This window comes from Lasiodiplodia theobromae (assembly GCF_012971845.1).
Source record: "Lasiodiplodia theobromae strain AM2As chromosome Unknown scaffold_1, whole genome shotgun sequence".
Lineage (NCBI taxonomy): Eukaryota > Fungi > Ascomycota > Dothideomycetes > Botryosphaeriales > Botryosphaeriaceae > Lasiodiplodia > Lasiodiplodia theobromae.
Window position 1 is genome coordinate 507,466 of NW_023336399.1, and position 23,301 is coordinate 530,766.

General features: G+C 56.2%; 5 protein-coding genes across 5 annotated transcripts; 3 read left to right on the plus strand and 2 right to left on the minus strand.

The window, feature by feature from the left end:
- Positions 1-116: 116 nt before the first annotated feature.
- Positions 117-1,003, minus strand: LTHEOB_148 (Aspergillopepsin-2 protein; the record flags this gene model as incomplete). The annotated part of the gene is made up of 2 exons (XM_035510185.1): positions 117-513; positions 585-1,003. 2 exons carry the CDS (start codon positions 1,001-1,003, stop codon positions 117-119), a joined length of 816 nt encoding a protein of 271 aa, XP_035372150.1.
- Positions 1,004-4,999: 3,996 nt separating this feature from the next.
- On the plus strand, positions 5,000-7,869 carry LTHEOB_149 (C6 transcription factor; the record flags this gene model as incomplete). Its single annotated transcript, XM_035510196.1, has 6 exons — positions 5,000-5,599; positions 5,651-5,958; positions 6,010-6,241; positions 6,294-6,961; positions 7,031-7,739; positions 7,792-7,869. The coding sequence occupies 6 exons, from the start codon at positions 5,000-5,002 to the stop codon at positions 7,867-7,869; spliced, it is 2,595 nt and encodes an 864-aa protein (XP_035372151.1).
- A 1,715-nt stretch (positions 7,870-9,584) lies between these two features.
- On the plus strand, positions 9,585-11,243 carry LTHEOB_150 (Histidine kinase; the record flags this gene model as incomplete). Its single annotated transcript, XM_035510208.1, has 1 exon — positions 9,585-11,243. One exon carries the CDS (start codon positions 9,585-9,587, stop codon positions 11,241-11,243), a length of 1,659 nt encoding a protein of 552 aa, XP_035372152.1.
- Positions 11,244-15,132: 3,889 nt separating this feature from the next.
- Positions 15,133-16,095, plus strand: LTHEOB_151 (uncharacterized protein; the record flags this gene model as incomplete). The annotated part of the gene is made up of 1 exon (XM_035510219.1): positions 15,133-16,095. One exon carries the CDS (start codon positions 15,133-15,135, stop codon positions 16,093-16,095), a length of 963 nt encoding a protein of 320 aa, XP_035372153.1.
- A 3,895-nt stretch (positions 16,096-19,990) lies between these two features.
- On the minus strand, positions 19,991-21,700 carry LTHEOB_152 (Tetracycline resistance protein TetA/multidrug resistance protein MdtG; the record flags this gene model as incomplete). The annotated part of the gene is made up of 3 exons (XM_035510230.1): positions 19,991-20,674; positions 20,724-21,152; positions 21,200-21,700. The coding sequence occupies 3 exons, from the start codon at positions 21,698-21,700 to the stop codon at positions 19,991-19,993; spliced, it is 1,614 nt and encodes a 537-aa protein (XP_035372154.1).
- Between the last annotated feature and the right edge of the window lie 1,601 nt (positions 21,701-23,301).

The window sequence follows — 23,301 nt, forward strand, 5'->3', positions numbered from 1 at the left end:
GGATACCCTTCCTACAGATCCACAACTGCTCTCACGACAGCCCAACCTCACAAAAACCACACCCACCACACCCCCCAACCCTCAGCAACACCCCCTCCCATCACCGCGCGCGCCACCTACTCATACACAACCTCAACCTCGCTCGAGCTCGGAATCGACGCCGACGTCAAAACCTTGTTGTTCTGCTTAATATCAATCAGGACCGCGCCACTCGTCCCGACATTGCCCTCCGTGTTCGTCTTCGCGACGGCGCCGGTGAACAGCACGTCGCCGAAATCGGCGAACGCGACGAGCGAGCCGCCGCTCTCAAAGTCCTCGACGATCCACTCGGCGTTCTCGCCGCACAGGGCATAGCTGGAGGTGATGGTCTTGCTGACGCTCTTGCCGGTGGTCAGGTTCTCGATGACGGCGACGCCCCTGGTCGACGACGAGGACGTCACAGACATGGCGATGACGTCGCCCGCGCTGATGGAGAGCGAGAAGTCGTAGGCGTAGTCCGGGTACCACTCGTACCTGTAGCAACAATCCACAATCAGCAACTGCAATCCTCATTGCACAAGAGTAACTAAAGGAATCACACTGACCAAGCATCATACGAATACGTCGTCCGGCTGCCACTCTTCGTCGCCGTAAAATCGACGCCCGTCTGCAAAATCGCATTGCCACAGGTATCGCCGTCGATGCCGACCCAGGCAGACGCGGAGTACGTGCCGGCGGCGGTGGCGGACGGGACGGGCACGGTGATGGTGGCCGAGACGGCGGTGAAGGTGCCCGAAGGGGGCTCCTCGTAGACGGCGCCGGCCCAATTGGACGAGTACTGGACGTGCGTGACGTTGCTGTCGGCCAGCGGGCCCTCGACGGTGGAAGCCTCGCCGACGCGCGAGAGCGGCTGCGAGGAGCGCTGCGTGCGGGTGGCGACGCGGGCGGCGAGGCCGTGGCCCATGGGGCCGGCGAGGGCGGTGGTGGTGCCGAGGGCGGCGAGGAGGAGGGTCTTGAACTGCATTTTTTTTTTTTGAAGAGACGAAGGCTGGGATGGGGCTGCTGAAGAGAGACCGGAGAGCTGGAGGCCGAGGGCTTGCTGGTGGTGGAGAGGACTACATGGTGGATGTCTCCCGGGCTCTTTATACTCTCAAGGACACTGAGATGTTTTCGCCTCTATCCACCTCTTCTGAGACCACCGGCTGTTGAAACCGGGATGGGGATCTGGACTTTCGCGGGAAGTGTAGTCGAAATCGCGCGATAAGACGCGATGTCTTGCGGTGATGCCCCGTTCGAGCAGGTCGGTTGGATCACGAATGCATATTGACAAGGACAGACGCATGACCGGCCGAGTTCGCGAGAGGTACTAGAAGCGGATGGCATGGGTTGTTCATCTCCAGTCCGCTTGGAAGTTCTTCCATCGGTATCGCGTGTGGGGTTGTGTTTGGTACAAGTCGCCTCGGCCGTTGCCGAGCACCACCAAGGTTGCTTATCAGTGTCGAAGCCTCGACAAGACACTGTGCCCAGACCGCGGGAGGAGAGCTTCGCGCCTGTTGGTCGGCGCTTGGCATGCTTGAACGGCGCCCGTTTGCCGGGGTGAGATTTTGGAGTTGCTGCATTAGGCATGGTGGGAGGGAATAGTTATTCTCCGAGTGCAGGCACGCCGGGCAGGTGCCATGTGGGTACGCGTATGCTCGCATGTCGGCTGATCCGAGGCGATAGGCCGGGTTTGGGTGCTGGTTGGGGTGTACCTGCGTGTACTGCTCGAAAGAAGCTTATAGCATCTATAGCAGAATCCTACCGTACTTAGTATACGAGGCTTAAATCCTAAAGCAACGTCAACGGTATTGTATGGTATCTGACCCGGCTCGCGAGTAAGTGAATCATCGACAGTCTTGCGCCTTCTCTCGATCCACCGTGTGACTGACTTCTGTCTGTCCCCATTCCCGTCCCGCTGAACCGTCTGCAGCATATCGCATCATTCGTGTTAATATCGAGAGCCCAGTAGTTCGCGATTGCTCGGTTCTTTGGTGGGGGGTTTCGCTTGTGGTCTGTCGGTTTATCGACGGAGTTGTAGCCGGATATGGAAGGTGGTAATTGCGCGCATGATAGCCAGATCCCTGTCTCAAATCTGATTCTGCGAATAATTCGCTTGGAGACTTTGAACAGCAGATACGCTGTAGTTGCGGGAGTACTACCGCGCGGAGTTCCGGGAAATTGCATGCCGAGCATGGAAGGACTACAAATTTTTCTCGTCTTTCGTTTGGTTTTCAATAGCAGCAGCCAAGAATATACGAGAAGTGGAGTGGAAAGCTGCTACGCTTCGGCCGGCATGTACAAGCTGCCGATGTGCGTCATGGACTAAGCAGCCAAGGCGTCCTCTTCGGTCTGCGTGACACGAACAGGTAACATGCAAACGTCGTGGCTGCAGTCGAACGTTCTTTAATGGGAGAAAGTAAATTTTATCTGGCGATGTAATTAGCGCTCGGCCGACTTCAAGAGAAGGTAACGTCAAGAACCGAGCATTTCAAAAGCTGCAGGTCAAGTTGAACACCAGCATTGAAGGAGCTTGCCCGTTGTAGGAAGCTCTTGTCAATATTGAGACAAGGTGGGCTTGGCAGTCAGCAAACGACATGAAACGTAACACAAGAATTGAGGGGGTCACACGAAAGGAGAAGTACATTGGAAGAAGTATTCATTGTATTTAGCATTTGCTACGAGAGAAGTACTGACCCTACTTGTGGATCACAAGACCACCATGCTTCAGCAGGCTCGTCCACTTGCGCTTTCGCTCGACAGGGGCCTTGCAGAGAGGACATGAGAGCACTGTCTCACCCTTCTCGTTCAGATCATTCTCCATCAAATCGTGAAAATGATTCAGAGCGCATTCAAGACACACGTAATGGCTACAGCCTGGGAGACGCACAGGCACAGAGGCCGGAGGGTCGTAATACTCCTGATTCTCCCTCAGAGTGAGGCGATGAGCCTCTTCGCGACGGAGTTCCTCCGGAGTGATGTCGCTATACTTTCTAAAGCAAGCAGTGCAGGTGGAAGCGTGACCGTCGGGAAGCTCGGTCACGGGTACATGGTGAACTTCGACGCGCCTGTGCTTAATCTGAAGATCGATGTGGTGAGTTGAATCCATGATGGAGGAAATTGCAAGATTTTGGTGGTAATGCTACCGGTAGAGAGGCGGATGTTCCGTTTATGAAGTACCCTGTGCCATAAGCTACAACATTGTTAAGATGGATGAACAACCCCACATGATGCACTGTTCAATATCTAAAGGAAGATGATGAGTTAAAGGAACAAAGAATCAACAACGAAATTAATGGCACGATTTTGAATTGCTGTCAGTCCTGCGGAAAATAACAGCAAACTCCGAAGATTTTCTGTCAGAGGCAGGGAAAAAAAACGTGGCAGAGCTCCAACGGAAAGAGTTTGGTTCTGCTCGTCAGTCGTTGAGTGAAGCTCTGCGACACAGTGCATTCCTGCATTAAACGAGAGAGAGCAAGTAAAAGAAACAAGTGAGACATCACACTCCGAGTAAAGAATTGAGCCTCACCTGAACGCTTCATCGTGTCCTGTCTCTACAATGGTACGAAAAATGCAGCTGTTTGCAGATTAGTGACTGGTTTGGTTTCAAGTGGCGAAGTGGCACTTGTCCGCTTCCGGTGGAATCTTTTTCATTGTTCCCAGTCACCAGGCAGACACAGTTCCTTTGTCCGACTTTGTAGCTGATTCAGCAACCTGAACGCAGGACAACGTGGCGAGGCAGCAAGACACGCGGCTGACGCATGTGCTTAGATGCTCAGCCTATGCTGTGCCGTGGTTGGGATTCGGTGTGATAACCGGATCCCGGTGTTTGCCCCGCCTCAGCCACACCCATACGCGTTGTATATGTAGGTTCGGAAAAGCCGAGTGCAGCAGAACGCAGGGGCCGCAATGGTTGCTGATCCGCAGGCTGAGGGGCGGGAGTGATCGTCGACTTGCGGCTTCGAGAAGGTGGGGTCGGCACGAGCCGCAGGCGTCACGCAGGCGGGTTGCTCAGGTGGGTGATGCAAGGGACGCAGAGTTGAGAGCGAAAGCGATGGGCGTCATCGGCACTGGGAATTAGAGGTAAATAAGGAACGGTGTGGCGCATACCATGGCTGAGCCAGGCGGTGGGGGATCCCCACGATCACCGGCAAACATGCGCCAAGGAGAATCCCTCCGTAGCCAAGGGCTTAGCTCGTCGTCAAGCATCCGGAGTCTGGGGCGGGGCCGGGCCAGCGTGGTGTTGCTGTCACAGACCCAGACAGCGAGCGGTCAAGGTGCGGCTCTGCGCCGACGGAAGCGGACGGTGCGGGCAATAGGTACGTGTATAGCAGTAGTTGTCGTAGCACGGTATAAAATTGGAAACTAGGCAGCGATGGGCGGCGGCGGGACGCGAGGGTGCAGTGCGACAGGCGCACGTCAGCTTTGGCAGCTGCCACCCGCTGCCGAGATAAGTCGTGGCCGGCTAACCGGCAGGTCCGAACGCGACAGCGCGCTCTATCGCGGGCTGCTCGGTACCGCACAAACGCGAAACGCGAGCACCCTGACTCGCGAGCTTCAGTCGCGTGCGCGCAGACACGCCGGCGATCCACGGGCGTGCCTGCAGGTGCGAGAGTGGTGGTGCCGTCACTCATCAGGCGGGCGCGGCTGTCGGCGGGCGGCGGGGGCGGCGGCGCTGATGGAAGACCGACGCCGATTTTTTGGCTCCCCACGTCATTCTCAAAAGACGAGCTCGCGCCGCAGCCCTGCGCACCGACGTCCTGGCCGAAGAAAGTCTTTCTGCGACAAGCAAAGGCGGTCGCGCGCGCCACCTGTGAAACGGCGCGAGGGCTTCAACGTTGTGGGGGCCGCTGCAGGAACCAAGACCAGCACAGGCGCTCAGCCGCCCTCTGACGCCTAACGTCCTCCCTACGCGCAGAAGAAGCGCTCCCTCCCCGCCCGCCGACACCCTCCAGAAGCTCCACCTCGGCCGACACCTCCAGGCATGGACGCCTTCGCCAACCCCAGCGCGCAGCCGCCGCCTCAGTCGGCCGCCCAGTCGTCCGCCGGCACCCGCCAACGAATCATCACCTCGTGTCTCACGTGTCGCCGTCGCAAGGTTAAATGCGATCACAGATACCCCGTCTGCTCTGCATGCTCGCGCGGCAACCATGTCTGCTACTATGCCAACGTCCCCAACCAGCAGCAGCACGACGGCCGATCGCCGCCGTCAGCCCAATCCTCGGCCAATCGCGTGCACAAGCACCAGTCCAGTCAAAGCAAAGGCCAGTCCAGCCATGCCGAAATCAATGCCCGTCTGGAGCGCCTCGAGTCGCTGCTCGAGATGGCTGTGAGCAACCAGCCGCCCAGCAAGCTCTCTGTGAACACGCAAAAGCAGCCGCAGCAGCCGCGCCAACCCGCGCGCCGTGACACTTCGCAGAGCGACGTCTATGAAAACAAAGAAAGAGTGAACAGTTCCGCTTCTCCAAATAGCAGCACTTCCGGCGATATCCAGGCCGCCGATGCCTATGACGGCACCCTCCTGGTCGAGAACGGCCAATCCCACTTTGTCTCTTCCCTGCACTGGGCCCTGCTGACCGAAGAGGTAAGCTCTAGCCCCGACGATCCGCCCCGAGCATGCTAACCCTCCTCGCAGCTTCAAGACATCAAGGCTATCTTGAGCACCGAAGGCAAGCCCGGCAACGTCAACGATCCGACGGGCTGGGGCGGCATCCGGACCTCTCAGTCCCTGCTATTCAGCAGTGGCCAGGCCGCTGGCGACACCTCGGTTTTTATGCCCGAGACACAAGAGGAGTGTTACGAGCTCTTCGCCATTTTTATTCAGAATGTGGATCCCGTCAGCCGTTTGGTGCACAAGCCGTCCCTGGGTAGGCGCTTTGCCGCCTTCTGCCGAAGATGGCAGAACCTCACGCCTTCGTCCGCTTCGGGCCGTAGTAGCGAGAAGTACAACCACTAACCCTTTCTTACACTGGGCCGCTCGCTAACGAATGGCAGTTTCGACGATCATTGGAACGAAGAGCAGCTGCAGAACTTTGAGCCTCTGGCCTACGCTATATTTTATTCGGCTTTGAACAGCTTGAAGGCTGAAGTAGTCCAAGCCCGTTTCAAGAAAGACAAGCTATCCCTTTTGCGGAAGTACCAACAAGGTCTTGAGTTCTCCTTGCAGCAAGCCGACTTCCTCACCACTTCAAGCATTGAAGTTCTCCAAGCTTTCATAATCTATCTGGTATGCATTGAGTTCTTACAAGTCTCCGGGCCGGCTGACTAATTGTCTCTAGACGGTCCAAGCTCGCGAAGATGACATGGGCCAGGTGTGGCCACTTACCGGTGTTGCCATCAGGATAGCCATGCTACAGGGCCTTCACAGAGAACCTAGCTTCTTCACCTCTTCCATGGATGAGGTTCAGGTAGAAATACGCCGTAGAGTGTGGCATCAGATCTGTCATCTGGATTGGAGGGCATCAGAAGGCAAGGGCATGGAGCCGACCATCTCGGATGACGACTTCACCACCTTGCTGCCCCGAAATGTGAGCGACTCCGACCTGATGGAGGGCCGGGCTCCTCCAACCAACCCGTACCTGGAAGAAGAGGGAGTTACGGACATGGCCCTGCAGCTCTGCCGCTTGGGCATGATCCAGTGCTTCCGAAAGATCGCCCAGAATGCATACCGGCTTGATCGAAAATGCAAGGACTCGCGACTGCGAAACAACAGCCTTGATATTGTTCCTGAGCTCCAAAGATTGTTCGAGGAGACCAAGCAAATGGTGGACGAAGTGCATTCCAAAAACGAACGGTGCATTCTCAGATATTGCCGCCTCGAAGTGACTGTAGAACGGATGACGATTGGGCTAAGTGCCAATTTGGAATGGAGATGCTGGTTGATCTTCTGGAGTGGCGTTCCGAAAGACTTGAGGAGAGTAGTCATCAACGACGATGTGCGCACCATGTAAGTTGACCCTGTACTCCCAGGTGTTATCAATAGGCTTGTTACAGGACTAACGGGTTGGGTTTGCAGGATACTTACACGATCGGTGTCTCTTATCGAATCGCTGAATCGAGTCTCTCACGACAAGGACGCCGAACAGTTCCAGTGGCACATTGGTGGACATGCCGCTTTCCAAGCCATCATGCACATCCTCGCCGAGCTCCGCGATCCCGAGTTCTGTGGCTCGAAGGATCCCATAATTCGAGCCAGAGCCCTACGCGCTCTGCATACTGTCCTTGATCTGAAAGGTCGTTCCGATTCGAACACCTGGGCGGTCATCAAGCGTATGATTGACAGGCTGGACCCCAACCATGAACATGCCAAACCGGAACCGATGAGCGGCATCTCCAAGGAGCGCTTCGGTGAAGATGAGCTGAGCGTCATGTACTTTGCCAAAAGCCCCAGTCCAGCCGCATCGCAAAATGTTTCGCAACCGTCTTCAACCAAATCACCTCCTCAGTCTCATGTACCGGCACAAGTGCGCTCTTCGACGCAAGCGCAGGTGCAGCCTCCGGTTACAACGCCATCGACGGTCTCGCAACAGGATTATGCCTTCTTCGCACCTACTCACGTCACGATGCCTAGCTCAGACATGAGGAGCAGCAGCATCGATGCCAGATACCCATCGGGAAATCAAGGAATGGCCGGGTCTCTAGCGGAAATGGAAAGGGGCAACGTCGGGATGAGTGAGGCAAATACAAGTGCATGGTTACAGGACATGGCCATGGATATGGACTGGGTGAGTATCTTCGGCCCTATTGAGCCGGTCAACAAGACTAACAATGTCTCAGGGGTTTTGGAACTTCGATCCTCTTCAGTTCGATGCCGGTTTCGGCCAATTTGCGGGACCTGAAGGGCCAGGCCAGTGAGGAAGATGGCTGGGAGCTCAACAACGAAGGATGCAAACCCTCTGGCCATCTTACGGTCAGCTCGGGCACTCGCCACCGGGGTCTTGAATGTCCGAGCCAGCTTCCCGGGAATAACGGACGGCATGAGTTCCCCCTCCGCCAAGCCGATGATCGAGAGCGTGCTTTCAACGCACACGCCGAGTCACGGATTATCCAATCAAGTCAACCTCAGACGCGGCCAAAGTATGTTAGCGTACACAATTACAATACCCAGCAGGGCACGCATATGTGCTTACGACCGGCGAGCATCTCCATTTCCCCGGGTGTCTTCGGGCTGCAATTGGTCTGCTTTCAGGACCAAGATCCGAATACAGTCGTTATCTAAGCAGGCGCACAAGCTACGACTGACAGCTTCTCTATAACAAATAAAGCGATTTACTCTCCCCTGAGCGGTGTCTTTTGCGTGCTTCACCGCATGTCGAAGTTCATGTTGAGGTTGGTCCTATGCGGAAGTGGTCATAGCTCTTCGCCTGTTTCCCCGGGCGCCTTCGCGCACACCCCTGTCTAGGTCACCACCACGGCTGCTCCACCCGTGTGGCTGTCTTGCCTCTCCTTTCACTCCCGGCGCGTCCGCTCATTTGCTGATGACGAATCTAATCACTCTAATGGCACCTTCTCCACAGCCCTACGCTGATTAAAATGACCTGGTGCGCTGGCCACGACCCACGGCGGGAACTCGGCGTAGTGCTTACGCGGCTCTACCCCATACAGCCTTGTCAACGTATGGCTGCGCCAAGCCGCGTCGTCCTCTCCGCCTCAACCGCCCCTTCCCACTGGCCGCTCTGGTGCCTCTGCAGGTACCCGCCACACCAGCCTCGTAGGCTTGGCCTGTCCTTTTTCGCGGTAATCTTCGGCAATTCAAGCTTAGACTTTGTCAAGCGGAGGTTACGCGCAAGCTTGATCTAGAATCCTGCTCTTTCCGGCAGTAGACGATCTTCCAAGCTAATACAACCTTGAAGCGGGGTATTACGACTTCGTCGAGGCCTTGCAACACTAGAGGCATATGGTTAATGTATGGTGAGGTCACGACTTACCCTCGTCATTGGCACAGCCTGCGATGCGGCTACCAAGAATCCGTCAACCCTAGCGTCCGCCAGATGCCGCTTCCACAGGTAGAGCAATCCAGCCTTCAGAGTCGTACGTTGCGCGCTGATCACTATCCAGTGGAGTGAGACAAGTCCAATTCGAGATGAGCTCATAGCTTTCCACGCCATCCTGCAGTGTCTCACAGGGTCTACACTCGCACTATGTGCTCAGGCAGGCCCAGTCTCCCAGCATCTACCCTACAGAGACAACGGACCACCGTGCTTGCGTGCTCTGAACCCTCAGTGTCGTCTGCGGGCCTGGTCATGATGGTGCCAATCGCGAACATCACTGCCAACTGCAGGACGTGCATCGCCCCCTACACGCATACCCCAACCACAACACCGCAGCCGCCGGTGCAACAACATTACGTGCGCTCATTTGGGACGATGGCCTACAGTTGATCTCGACAATCGTACTTAAGGCACCGCTCAACCCGCCGAAGAGTCCATCACCACCACCACCGGTCTTCACCTACCAACTACACCACTACTCGCTCACCTTTAATCCTAATAACCTCTTCACCGCACTCGCTCCACCGCCTCTTCCCACCGATTACCGAAATCTTCACCTAATTCGTTCACTTGTTCATCATGCGTTCCAACATCACCACCATCATGGCCCTTCTGGCCCTTGGCGCCATTTCCTACGGTGCCCCGGTCGCCCCGGTCAACGGTGTCGCTCCTGCTGGCGCCAACCCTCCTCCTCCTCCCGCTCCTGCCGCGAAGCACGCTGTCCGCGCTAATGTCCCCGATGACATCCGCCCGGCCGATTTCCCTGAGCAGCAGCCCAAGGACCCCAAGGCTCCGAGGGCCGTCCCCGTCTCGAAGGTTCCGGCCAAGGAGGCACCCAAGAATGGCCCCGACGGCAAGCCTCTGCCCAAGGAGGCTAGGGACGCGCCGGCTATTGGCCCCGACGGCAAGCCCCTCCCGCCCAAGGATCCTAAGGCTCCTCGCGGCGCACCCCCGGCTCCCGTTGGCCCTGACGGCAAGCCTCTCCCGCCGCAGCCCCGTGACGCCCCCAAGCTCGGCCCTGACGGAAAGCCTCTGCCGCCCAAGGACGGCAAGGCTCCCCGCGACGCTCCCGCCCCCGTCGGTCCCGACGGCAAGCCGCTTCCTCCTAAGGACCCCAAGGCTCCCCGTGACGCCCCCAAGCTGGGTCCCGACGGCAAGCCTCTTCCCCCGCCCAAGGACGCTCGCGTTGCCCGTGACGCTCCTAAGCTCGGCCCTGATGGAAAGCCTCTTCCGCCGCCTGCTCACCAGGCCCGCGACGCTCCCGCCCCGCCGGTAGGCCCGGACGGCAAGCCTCTGCCTCCTCCCAAGAACCCTCGCGACGCTCCTCCCCCGCCTCCTGCGCAGCCCCCCAAGGACCCCAAGGCTCCTCGTGATGCGCCTGCTCCCCCGCCTCACCCTCACGGCCTCGTCGACGTGAACGCTCACGTTGGCCGCGACGCTCCCAAGCTGGGCCCTGACGGCAAGCCTCTCCCTCCCCCGGAGAACCAGCCCCGCGACGCTCCCGCTCCTCCCCCGGCCCAGCCGCCCAAGGACCCCAAGGCTCCTCGCGATGCTCCCGCTCCCCCGCCTGCCCACCCTCACGGCCTGATTGACGTGAACGCTCACGTTGGCCGCGATGCTCCCAAGCTCGGCCCCGACGGCAAGCCGCTCCCCCCTCCCAAGAACCCCCGCGACGTCCCTCCTCCTCCTCCCCAGGAGCCCCCGAAGGACCCTAAGGCTCCTCGCGACGCCCCGGCTCCCCCGCCTCACCCCCACGGCCTCGTCGATGTGAACGCTCACGTTGGCCGTGACGCGCCTGCTCCCCCGCCTGCTCACCCCCATGGCCTGATTGATGTCAACGCCCACGTCGGTCGTGATGCCCCCAAGCTTGGCCCGGATGGCAAGCCCCTCCCTCCTAAGGACGGCAAGGCTCCTCGTGACGCCCCGGCTCCTCCCCCGCCCGCCGAGCAGCCCCCCAAGGACCCCAAGGCTCCCCGCGACGCTCCCAAGCTCGGCCCTGACGGCAAGCCCCTCCCTCCCAAGGACGGCAAGGCTCCTCGCGATGCCCCGGCTCCCCCGCCTGCCCACCCCCACGGCCTCGTCGACGTCAACGCCCACGTCGGCCGTGACGCTCCCAAGCTTGGCCCCGACGGCAAGCCTCTGCCTCCCAAGGACCCCAAGGCTCCTCGTGATGCCCCCAAGCTTGGCCCTGACGGCAAGCCCCTTCCTCCTAAGGAGGGCAAGCCTTTCCAGGCTTAAGCGGGAATCACGCGGGAAAATGAGTGATGAGTATGAGTGAGATGGTGGTGTGCAGAAGGGGCGGACGGAGACTGGGAAGAGTCTGGCTCGATGGTCCTTTTGCCGGATTTTCTCTTTTTTCGGTTACCGCTGGCTTTTTTTGCACGGTGGGTGATGGGAATGAGCTGAACTGCGAACACTGCGAATATTTTCGGTTGTTTATAAAAACTTTTTTCTGTTTTTCCTCTTTTTTTTTCCGTTGTTTACGCTGTTGACGATTTGATTATCGCTATTGCTATCATCGAGTAACTCCTAAAATATAAATCCTACTATCTTTTCTTCGTATGAATTGGTCTTGCTGCTTTGGAGTGAATGGTGAATAGTGGATGGGGGATGGGATTCTGCTGTCAACACCGCGATTCAAAGAATTTTGAGACTTTTGGATTGACACTCTGGGGAGATGGGCCTCGCTGAATGCTCTTGTACGATATTCCTATCTGCCCTGACTGACTTGACTTCACCGTGACATAGAAAGAGTGAGTAACACTTGCAACACACGAGAGATATTTGTCTGCAGCTCACCGCATTGTACCTGTTGGCGATCAATTGCGTCAGGCCGAGGTTATCTGGCGCAACCCTTCCCCTTGGTAAATCAACACAGCACCCGCTCATCCTTACGCCTCAACCCTCGATCAGCGGAAGCCACCACGTGTCGCTTGAAGCAGACCCGCCTGGTGATCTGCTCGCTCGTCATACGCGATCGATTGCCAAACCGCCATTTCGCTTGCCATGTGGCATACGTGCACAGCTCATCAAGTGCTCGCAGGCGGCGGTGGTGGCACCGATCAGCAGTGACAGATGACGAGCCAGCAGCACCAATGACATCACTTGGTCACGTATCGGTGTGGAAGACTCGGTTTAGCTGACACCGCTTGTGAGGCGAGGGGCGGTGCGGTGAGCAATATAAAAGAATCCCACCTACGGGTCGGAAAGCAATTCGACATGGTTGGAAAGCTCCCATGCGAAATTTACGATAACATTAACATATCCAAGCAACACTGGCTGTTCCGGGAGGAGCTTCCGATGTGAATGAGTAAGGCTACTTATGCAGACGAAACTCGTAATGATGCTGCAAGTGGACGGTTGCGGTAGATGATGGAGTGCATCATTCTTTCATATCGAAACAGTCTAGCATCTTATGAAGTAGGTCATTGGAACTGCGCACCACTATCAAATGTCCCTTGCTCACCGCTTTCTGGAAACCGCAGGAAGAAGAGTAGTAATCCTAACCATCTCCGATGAGGCTCTGACAGCCACGGAGTTGAAAGTGATGCCTTTCAGAACTCCTAACACCACCGGTACTTTATAACGAACGCGGGCATCCTCCGCCGCCATCTCGTGACGGCGTAACCACGAAGCCGGGATAGCCCGGACGTCATGCGGTGTGTGCGGCTGTGCGGGCACGGTCTACTGCCACGGTCAAGCACATGCGAATGGGGGAACTTCCGCCACGTAGGAGGAGCATGTGGCACATGCACCTGGTGATGGATCTTCGAGGGCGGAGCGGGATCTGGAACAGAAGGTCGTGTGTTTAAAAGCGTTGGCGAAAGAGCCTCTCCCGCCGTTGTTCAACCAGAGAGGAGGCTATGGGTTGCGGCCAGTGAAGACCCGTTGCGTGAGGCGAACTGTCTTCCAACGAACTACTTTCTCAGCTACTCGTTGCGGGGCTGGAAAGAAAGATATGAGCGGTGTTGGTGAGCACTTCACCATGAGAACGAAGATGAAGAACCATTACAGCGCGGTGATGATGAGGACTGTATTCTTTGAACAGTGATGAAACACTTCAGTCATTAGGCGAGCTCGGTCCTTCGTGACTAAGTATCGTTCTCGGGATTTTCTAATTATCGGGTTTCAGCTCCAGCCCGAAGTGTTGATTAGGATAACGTTGGTAAATTCGACAACTCGTAGCAGTAATTGATATCGTAAACAGAAGAATACAGCTTCCCCATTCTATCACTTAAAATACTATCCAAAAATGCATGAATGCAGCATCAGCAGGAGACCTCGCAGAATCGACTCATGAGACCATACATCACGCACTCCTCCACAACCACAAAGCACAACACGGTCATCTGCTTCCCATTCCCAGCTGCAGTTCCTTGCCCAGTGCCAAAGTCAAGCCCAGTGCAAAAAAAGAACCGAGCCGTCGGTCTCTTTTCGGCGCCAACCACCACGACCGAAAATTTCCTCCACACCAACCACAAAGCGCAAAGGCCTCAAAAAAGATTCGGCGCTTCTCAACAGCGAGAGCAAAAGGATATTCCGTCGCCGGGAATTGAACCCGGGCCTTGCCGGCACTTTGATTAAGTGAGATGGACTCTCCAATACTGAGAGCGGCAAATCCTAGCCACTAGACCACAACGGATAGTGATGAGTATTTCGAGTTTCATGTGATTCTCGGTACTTGTTGAGGCCTGCAACAGCTAACAAATCTTATATCATGTTTTCAAAATCATGGTGCAACGAAATTGTTGACTGGGGAATGGTACTGATCATCATATAACATCCTTTCACCTTTGGTTATGGAATGGGTTGTAGAGTTCAGCAGCTTTGCTCTCGTGTGTTCTAACGCCTCATTTACTCATCTACTTCACTCAGTTCAGTAGCAGCATTGTCAATAAACGATTATTATCAGCAACATCAGTGATGTAGATGTGCGCCAGTATCGTCCTGATGGAGCTCTGGCTCTACACAAGCGATGGGATAGAACGTGAGTCGATCAAAACTAGGCAGTATGTCAACATCTTGTGCGGCTCAAGCCAACACAGAAAAGTGCTTCTTGATCCCCACGGCTTTTCTCCAGCTTAGAGCGGTCCATTGCTTCAGAAGTGAAAGAAGCATTACGGCCACTAACTTCTGCTTATGACTAGATTCCCCAGCTCCGCATCTCAGGCACGTGCTGGATACTCACAGGTCAAATGAACATGCGGAAGCGTGGTGCGCACCTGCGCTACCTACGACAGGAGGGGAAGAGGGATATTTAAGGCTCTACATTCTACGACACTTTTGCTTTCCGCAGCCACAACCATATTGCAAGCCTGAAAAATCTTCTAACCCTTGGTCCCACAGTCCCCACTCTGGTGCCGCTTGCCGTTGTCGTTATTACTTACGCTTCTTACCCATGGTAGACTAGCACAAGGACTGATATTGGTAACTCATGAACGTCATCACCAAGGCTTGACGGTGATGATACATTCATTATCGTTTCGATGAAGCTCTACACCACTCTTTGACGCTACATCCATCGACCTAGAAACCAAACTCATGTGCCATACTATACTCGGTCGACTCCTCCAGTTACCAGTATTATTCTCTCTCGATGGGCGAACGTCAGTTTCGAATTAGCTACGCTCGGTTTTACGACCAACCACACAAGCTCAACTGATGACCACAAGGACCCACACACCCACTACTGCCCTTCTTATAATCCCACCTAGGCTTCCAACTTCCAACCCGCACTTCCGCAACTGACATCCACAGCCTAAGGCATCTCCAACACGTGCCGTCTGCGTAGCTCAATCACGCGCAGCCCCTGCATACGTCCGCTCCGAGCCCGCCACCCGCTTGCCGCGGCGGTGCGCAGAGACGTTTGATTTACGACTGTGAAAAGCTTTTACCGCTCCGGCAAATCTACAATATGGCGACAGGTGTCAAATCCGACTTTCGGCTAGACCCTGGAATCACGTTTGACTTCCGACCAAGACCACGCAACATCTACTTATACACGCGCGCCTCCCGCAATCTCTAACCCAAGCTCCTCCTCCTCCTCCTCCAGCGTCCAACTCATACGCTCCCATCCACCCAACCACCCACCACCACGCAACCCGTCTCCCCCAAACGAAAACCCAAGATGTCCTCCTCCTACTTCAACTCCTTCCTCCCCACCTACACCTACACCCCCACCCTACCCACCTGCCTCACCCCCGAAGTCATCACCTTCCTCACCCTCCTCCCCCTCCTCACCCACACCCTGCGCACCCTCCTCACCTCCACCACCACCCGCCTCAACCGCCCCTGGCCCCGCCTCTTCCTCACCTGGTCCACGCTCTCCGCCCTCATCATCGGCGAAACGACACGACCACCCCTATCCACCTCCACAGCGTCGTGCACCACGCAGCGCACCGCCGTCCCCGCCTCCACCGCCCTCCTCGTGGCCGCGACGGTGCCGCTCTTCCTGCTGCTGCTGGACGAAGGCGTCGCGTGGACCGCGCGGCGGCAGCGGCGCTGCGCCGCGGTGCGGCATCCGCTGGCGCGGTGGGGGGAGGGCGTGGTGACGGTGGCGGTGGGGTTCGATGTCTTGTTCGTGGTGATGGCGGCGGTGGTGGGGGTGTGGTTTCGGCCGGCGGTGGCGGCGGAAGAAGGGCAGCAGCAGCAGCAACAACGACAGGCGGTGGTGGTGGGGGGGCATTATCCGAGAGGGTGCTGCTACGAGGAGAGGAAGAGTTGTTGTTATGCGCGGCGCGGCGGCGGCGAGTACGGCTGCTCGTACCTGGGGTGGCACGAGAGGCAGATGGTGTTGGCGCTGATGCAGGGCGATTTGCAGAAGGCGGCGGGATGCGTGATCGCGGTTGTTATGCTGGTGCTCGGATGGCACCTGGCGCACAAGGTGTACGGCGTGGAGCCGGATCCGCTTGACCTGCCTATGCTCGGCGAGCGGGCGAGAAGGGATGGCTTGCGGCGGCGGCGGCAATACGGGGAGGTGGTGGATGAGAGGCCGTGGGATGAGTCTGTTAGGATTGGTGTTGTTCAGTTCGCGCTCGAATTCTGTTTCTTGGTGTGGTCGTTGGTTTGGGTGGAGGGAGCTGCCTCGTGAGTGTACCTTCCGAATTGACACGCGCTGCCCGCGACTGGCTGCGCTGCTGACGGCTCTTGCTGTCTGGGCGTGGACTGGGAGGCAGCTACGGCGGTGGGCTACTTGTTCCTCGCAGGCTTCTGGCTGTTGTCTTCTTCTTCTTTTCTCTCTAATATATTTATCGACGCTCGTTGACACAATGCCGGTCGCTATAAATATTATCTACTTTCTTTTGTGGTGCAGCCTCGTGATCCTCGAGGACTGGCTTTGGCAGTGTGTCGTTCGGCCTGAGGTGGTCAAGTGGCTACCATTCACTAGTCCATGGGTGGTGGAGCCGTTGATGCGCTGTATTGAGAAAGCGGCCACCAAGATGTTCGAGAAGCTCCGCCACGTAAGTACTAATCTTTTCATGTTCGCCAGTTGCTGATGACAGTGCTTAACAGGCCCTGGACGAATGGTACGCCCGGCAAAACCCACCACCAACGGCCTGAACGCAAACACACACTTCTAGCCAAAGCAGTCCGAGAGGATCTGAGAGCTTCGTTAAAAAACAAAAACAAAAAAAAAACATAAAAACAAAAAAACCCCAAAAAAATTCTTCTCACTCGTTCAAAAAAAAATCTCCGCCAAAAGACCTGGCCTCGACGTGGCGGCGGAGCCGAAATCCCCTCTGGGGAGAAACCAACAGGTCTGTTCCCAGCGATGGAGGCAGAGCAGGGATCTGACTGACGAAACCGTGGACAGGTCTTGCCCCTCAAGAACATACTCAGTCACGACACTTGTCAAGGCTCTGCTTGCACACGACCTTCTACTCCCTTCTCCCTTCGCCGAGCTACACCCGGCCGCCGCCATCCACATATCGAGCTTTCAACGCACTGTCGATACCCAGCCACAGTGAGGGAACTTGGTTGGAGACAGCTTTTGTGGCACATGCACTCCAGGTCGGCGGCTCTACTGTTCACAGACGATGTCAAACATACACGCCCCTGTTGGCTTCAGTGGCAATGAAGGCTGCGTACCTGCGAACCGCGAGCAGCAGCACTACCGGCACCAGTCACCGAACAAGCGGCAAGTCAGTTTCAATACGCCCTCTCTCTCACGTCCCGACACGGAATGGACAGGCACGGCAAGCATCAACGTCATCGTCAGCCATGACAAATACCACGACAGACGTCATCTAGCCACAGCAAGTGTCACATCAAGCACCTTCAAGCACGCGATTGCCCCCTCTGCCGGTCCCTTCAACCTTTGTTGCGGTCCCCATCCTGACGCCCTCCTCGCCGTCCTTCTTGCCAGGCACATCTTCCGACACTCTTGTCCTGCCGAACCTTTCTCGTTCCCTTGACGCCATTGGCTCCTCGTTCGTGACTTGGCGCAACAAGCCCTTCCTGTACCCGGTCTCCACGAAGCACCACCCATCACTCGGCCACTCGTTTGAAGCACACGGATTTCTGCGCTTGCGAGCTTCGGGGGATGAAGAAGGCTACAGAGTGTCCAGCGGGAGCTACTCGACGATAAACAGAAACGAGAGGCTCATGACAACCGAAGCAGCGAGGACCACGACGTCTGGCAGTCTACATCAGCGCCGGTATCAACCGAGATTTACACCTACGGCCCTACGTTCGAGATTGGATGGCTGGCCCAAGACCCGAAGCCTCTTTCCCAAAGGCGATTGTTTCACTGTCATCCACTGAATCTTTCCCTTGGACGTCGCTCGCCATCCTCGTCGCTATCGTCGTCGGATGGCCGGTTCTTGCTACGCCTCATCGCCCTGCTGCCGTCTCTCCAGACCTGTTACAACAGCTTGTCTACTTGGAAGGGTTTGTCAGATCTTCGGTGGTGCTCGTCCATGGCGCTGGGTCTGGGTTCTGGTGACGCTGAAGCTCTGCGTTTCCCCTGGTCCCTGCCTCTGGATCCTTCGCTTGCCTTGTGTCCTATGTTCGGCCGTTGCCATGGTCACCGTAGAGGATCGCTGGTCTTTGAGAGACCCTCGGCGCTCTGACTGGGGGCTGGGGCTTAGGAATGACGCCCTTATGTCACTTTTTGCTGTCCATCCTTGGTGCTCACAGCGACGAACACGCTCTCGGGGTACACTAAGATTATTTGGCACCAAAACATCTACTACTTTTGAAAAAGAAAAGGCTGACGCATGGCTACCCCAGATCTGAAGATCCTGCTACTTCTCGCGTCAGCCATCGGCTGCAATTCTGCGCATCAAGCACCTCAGCAGTCACTCAGCACGGCAGATATCGGTGGTGGTGGGGAATTCTGGCGTTGTGGACGGCGGCTGAGAAGTGACTCGGCAGTGGGGATTTTCGGCAGGTGCGAACGTCCAGGAGGTATTGGCAGAGCTGGGGACACACAAGAAGTCCTATGAGGAAGAAGAAGAAGAATAGCGGGAGCAAAGCAAGCATGGGAGGAGGGTTTTCTTTTTTCAACCCAGAACGGCCAGGGTGCGGGTGGGCGGTGTGGCTTTCATGTACTTCCTATTTTCTCAATTGCTCGTCGCCTTCGCATCAGCTCCACTTCTTTGCACGAGTACAGGCCTGTAAGACGTTCATGCAGTTGTGCCATGTGGATGGGGTGGTCCAGCTGTCGCGGTGTGGACGCGCGACTTTTCTTCACTTGGTAGGATGGTATTTCTTATGACGAAGCAAAGAACAATGCCCATCGTGTCTTCTTGCGTGTAATCTTACTGCGTGTCCACCTGGCCTTTGCGTGTGAGAGAAGCACGCGTAGACCCTGCATTGACCCCTTCCCGAGCCCACCACGCACTTGCTCCGGCGGCGACGAGCAGCTGACAGTGCCGGCACGCGCTCTCCTTCGAGGTCCGAGCGGTGAGTTTGTATAAAAACAGCATCACTGTACCTCTGAGCTTTCTTCTCTGCGAGCATGGCTTTAAGGGCGGCAGTGAACCCTCTTCCGAACGAAGTACGCGTTCACTGCCTCGCCTCTTTCGTACGCCATGGCTGACATTCCACTGCCTCGCCTGGTATTCACCATGCTGTGACCGCACTCCTTCCGCTTCGTCCCGTCCTCGCACTTCGCCGCAGCCATGAAAGGCAGCAGCACCGAATACAAAAAAAAAACAAATCATGATGCTGTCCAGCATCCGAGCACGATGCTGAGCCGCATCATCTCGCAACAACGCAGGACACCTTCATTCTCCACAGTCTCCGCAAGTCGATGGACCAGACGCCGGCGCGGCGCTCGAGTGTTGCTGCTGCGCGCTTCCCGCGGAAGTGAGGTGAGGGATGTAGGGCAGCCGCCAGAACACACAGTGTATTCGGCTTTGAGCGCCCCTATCGAGGAATGCTATGCATTCCAGGATTTAGTGCAGGGAAAAATGGTGTTCAGGCCTTTTTGGTGTGGATTATATATGTAGGCCAGCTCCAAGGAATCTTGCTCTCGTTGCGGCACATGATGTAGCAGGACACGTGCTGCCCCTGCAAGTGATGACTGAAGAGCAGGGCCAGCAGGTGAATCTTCCAGCAGATGACGTCGCATGCGCACGCGACGGCAGTGGCTCATCCTTGTGATACTGGACAAAATATTTGCAAGTGCGTGTGTACCCGGGCCAGCATAACACCATCAAAAAACCCAATGACTAAACAAAGGTTTACTTAGTCATGTCTTTATTTTCTTCTCATAAATAATAATCGAAGAAGTACGCTCCAATATGCTCGAATCTCTGAATAGATAATGCATAAAACCAAACACCATCTTCAACTCCAGTCATGCAAGTCTACTGACCGCAACTCAAAACGCCATTCTTCCCGCCCGCACAAAAGCCATCTTTACGAAAAACGCCAGCCAAGCCATAAAGTCCATACACCACAACCTCACTCATCACCCCAGCTCCCACCACACCAACCTCTACTATCCAACCTAACCTACAATATCTCCTACCCGCCCCCTACGCCCTCTCCACCGTCCACCGCCCACCCCCCAGCATCCTCCGCACATCCCCCCACCCCACCCTTCCACCAATCCACACAAACGCCGCCACGCCCGTGACCCCCGACACCGCCGCGATAACGGCATTCATATCGCCATACCCAATCCTCTCCTTCAACGCGCCCGCAACCAGCGGACCGACCGTCAAGCCAGCGCTAAACACCATGCTGCTCAAGCCATACAGCTGCGCGTACGGGCCGTCCGCACCAAAAAAGGCCGGGTTGCGCTCATGAAACTTTTTCACGATAGCCCCCGCCTCGACGATGCTGGGGGCGCTGGTGGCGGCGAGGCCGGCGCCGGCGAGGAAGAGGAGGGCGGACCAGGTGGCGATTTGCTTGTTGGGGTCGGCGCAGGCGGCGAGGGTTTTGAGGGCGGCGGAGGTGGGGGCTTCGCGGGGGTTGATGGAGGCGAGGAGGGAGAGGGATGAGGGCGAGGAAGGGCAGGGCCGGGGCAGGCGGAGGAGGATGAGGATGGGGACGAGGTAGAGGTAGGCGAAGGTGGCGACGGGCTTGGTGCCGGCGCGGTCGACGGCCCAGCCGAAGACGGGGCCGAGGAGGAAGTCGGAGACGCCGAGGGGGAGGAAGAGGAGGCCGGATTTGAGCGGGGAGAAGGTGTAGTATTGCTGTGCGACGGTGGGGACGGTCTGGATGCGATTAGCGAGAGATCGGTGTGTATGGAAATGGGTGACTTACCGCGTCGAAGGCGCCAAGGAGGAATGCCTGGACTCCGGCAATAATGAAGGCAGTGACTAAACCGGGATGCTTGAGACAAGGCAGCAACTTGAACTTCTGCACAATCGGGGGCTGGTCCGGCGAGATGTAGTAGTAGTCCTGTTCTTTCTTGGATAGGAGTGGAGTCTCTTCGGTGTCACCGTTCTCCTCGTTGGCAGAATCCCGACGATTTCTTTCGTGTTGAAGATCCTGGTCCAGATCTCCTTGAGTGGGATCCTTGGTCTCGTAGCGTGCTGCAACTTTCTTCTCGATGACCAACAACCGCATGATAAAATCAATTGCCAGGATTGCAAAGCCAATTCCGAAGACGCCGGGATAGCCGGCTTTGTCGTATAGTACGCCTCCCAATATCGGGGCGACCAGATTTCCCACAGAGATGAAGCTGAAGATCTTTAAAAAGTCAGCTAATAGCTTCATAGGATAGCTGGGCAACTCACAGATCCAATGGTCTTTCCCAGATTCTCCGAGCCGACGGTTTCCAGACATAATGCCAATCCGATAGTCCACACAACAGCAGCAGCCACTCCTTGCAGGACACGAGCAATCACAAGCACAGCCATGCTGTTACCGAAGAACAGCAGCACAGTTGCGGCGAGTAGGCTCAGTAAGCCCAGCAGAAATGGTGCCTGACGGGTGCTCACGCGATCAGCCAGCACGCCAGCAACAGGACTGAAGAGGACACTGGCAGCGGCATAGGCGGTGAGTAAACCGGAAACATAGGGTTGGACATCGGATTCAGGTATTCCCAGGCGGTCATTGAGCATGTAGGGGAGAATGGGGACGATCAAGCCGTAGAGAAACAGGTCGGTAAAGAGACCAATGGCAACGGTTGCAATGATGAAGAAGGTGTTGCTGCGCCATTGGAGACCGGCGGGTGGTATCGAGTAGTCGGCGGATATCTGAAGGGTGTTGGCGAGCTTATTCCATGAAGGCGCCATTGTTGCCGCTGAAGCCGTACGACGTCAGCTGTTGTTGTGCGACCGCACTCAGAGAATTGGACAGCGTAGACCACCCGGTGTGGAAGAGGGAGAATCCGATCGACAAATTCAGAGCCGCTTAAGTACGATTCACCGGGGACAAGGCGGAAGTCGAGACGCGGATAGCTCCGTGACTGCTGTTTGAGCGGCGCGGTAGGGAGCTCAGCGGCAGAGGCGGATCAACAGCCAGTGCACATTTAGGAGGCGGCAATTGAAATATGCAGCGAAGGCGTGATGATCAGCCGTGGGCGAGTCCGGGGGTGAAATTGCGAGAGGCGTGGTGGTTGATGATAAGGACTAAGCGGGTGACGACGACGTCATGATTAGGGAAGCACGCCATCGGCCTGGTCGTCCCTTTCCTCGGGGCCGGCCACGTCAAACTCCTGCAATAATAAAACTCCGCCCCATCGACACGCGCATGCAGCCACCCGGAAATGTCACCAAGATGACTGTCTGAAATTGTTTCGGGCTGCAGGTGGTGCTGCAGTTATTATGTGGAGCAACACCCGCGAGCACCACCCTGCACGGACCCGTATGCCGACGACCTGCCGCGCGTCCAATCACCCTTTGTTCTGCTTTACACATGCTCAGCATGCCAATTATGTCCGACGCAGGCCTCGCATGCTTCGTTCGTGTTCTCACAGAGCCTTCGACTCCCTTGCGAGCGTGCAGGCGGCTGCAGACGGCATTGTGAGCCGATTCTCGTTTGCCGATACGGCGCCCTGCATCGATCGGCCAGGCTCTCAGGGACTTTGGACGCCCAGCTTTCCCCACGAAAAAACACCACGGAAACCTCGCAACGGCCAAGAGGCCAAGACGACCAACTCGCCAAGCCCTCTAGCGCAGACGTTCGAACTTATGCACCGTCCTTGCCGAGGGTAAGGAATCTTATTGAGAATCCCGAACCCTCGCTTGCCACCCGGCTCCAGGAAGCTGTTCATGCCCTATTTTTATTCCATTCTTCGCCGCACCGCCTGTCTAAGCCAATTTCATCTAGCCCGCACTTTCTCTTCCTCGTCTTTGCCGTTCCGCTTTGCCTTCCCGTCACCAAGCTTCGCGTGAAACCATGGTACGCCCTGACCACGTGTGACCTTCCCGACCACCCGTCAGCACTGTCCTGCTTAGGGCTCACCTCATCCTTACGTACATACCTGCAGTCAGTACAATTCCTATAGTCCGCCACCGAACACTTTGTTCTTCGTAACCGTGGTTTACAAGGGAACTGTTCAGGTGGAGCGGTGAACGCCAAGCTCAAACAACAATACATCTAATTGCTCAATTTTTGATACTATGAATCCACAACACTAGGTCAAGAATAGCATTTCCCCTTTCGTTTGATATCATGCTAGCCTTCGTCAACTATAGCCATGTACAGATGTACGCAACTGCAACATTGTCAAGTATTTTTAAATATCGTATGGCTGCTGTCTACTGTCAACAATTCTAGGTGGCGTAAGATAGAAGTAAGTCGGCTTTCCTTTATTCAGAATTGAGATTTCTAGTATTATCCGTAGCCAGATACTGGCATATGCTCATCACAAAACTGTTTGCAGTAGCTGATG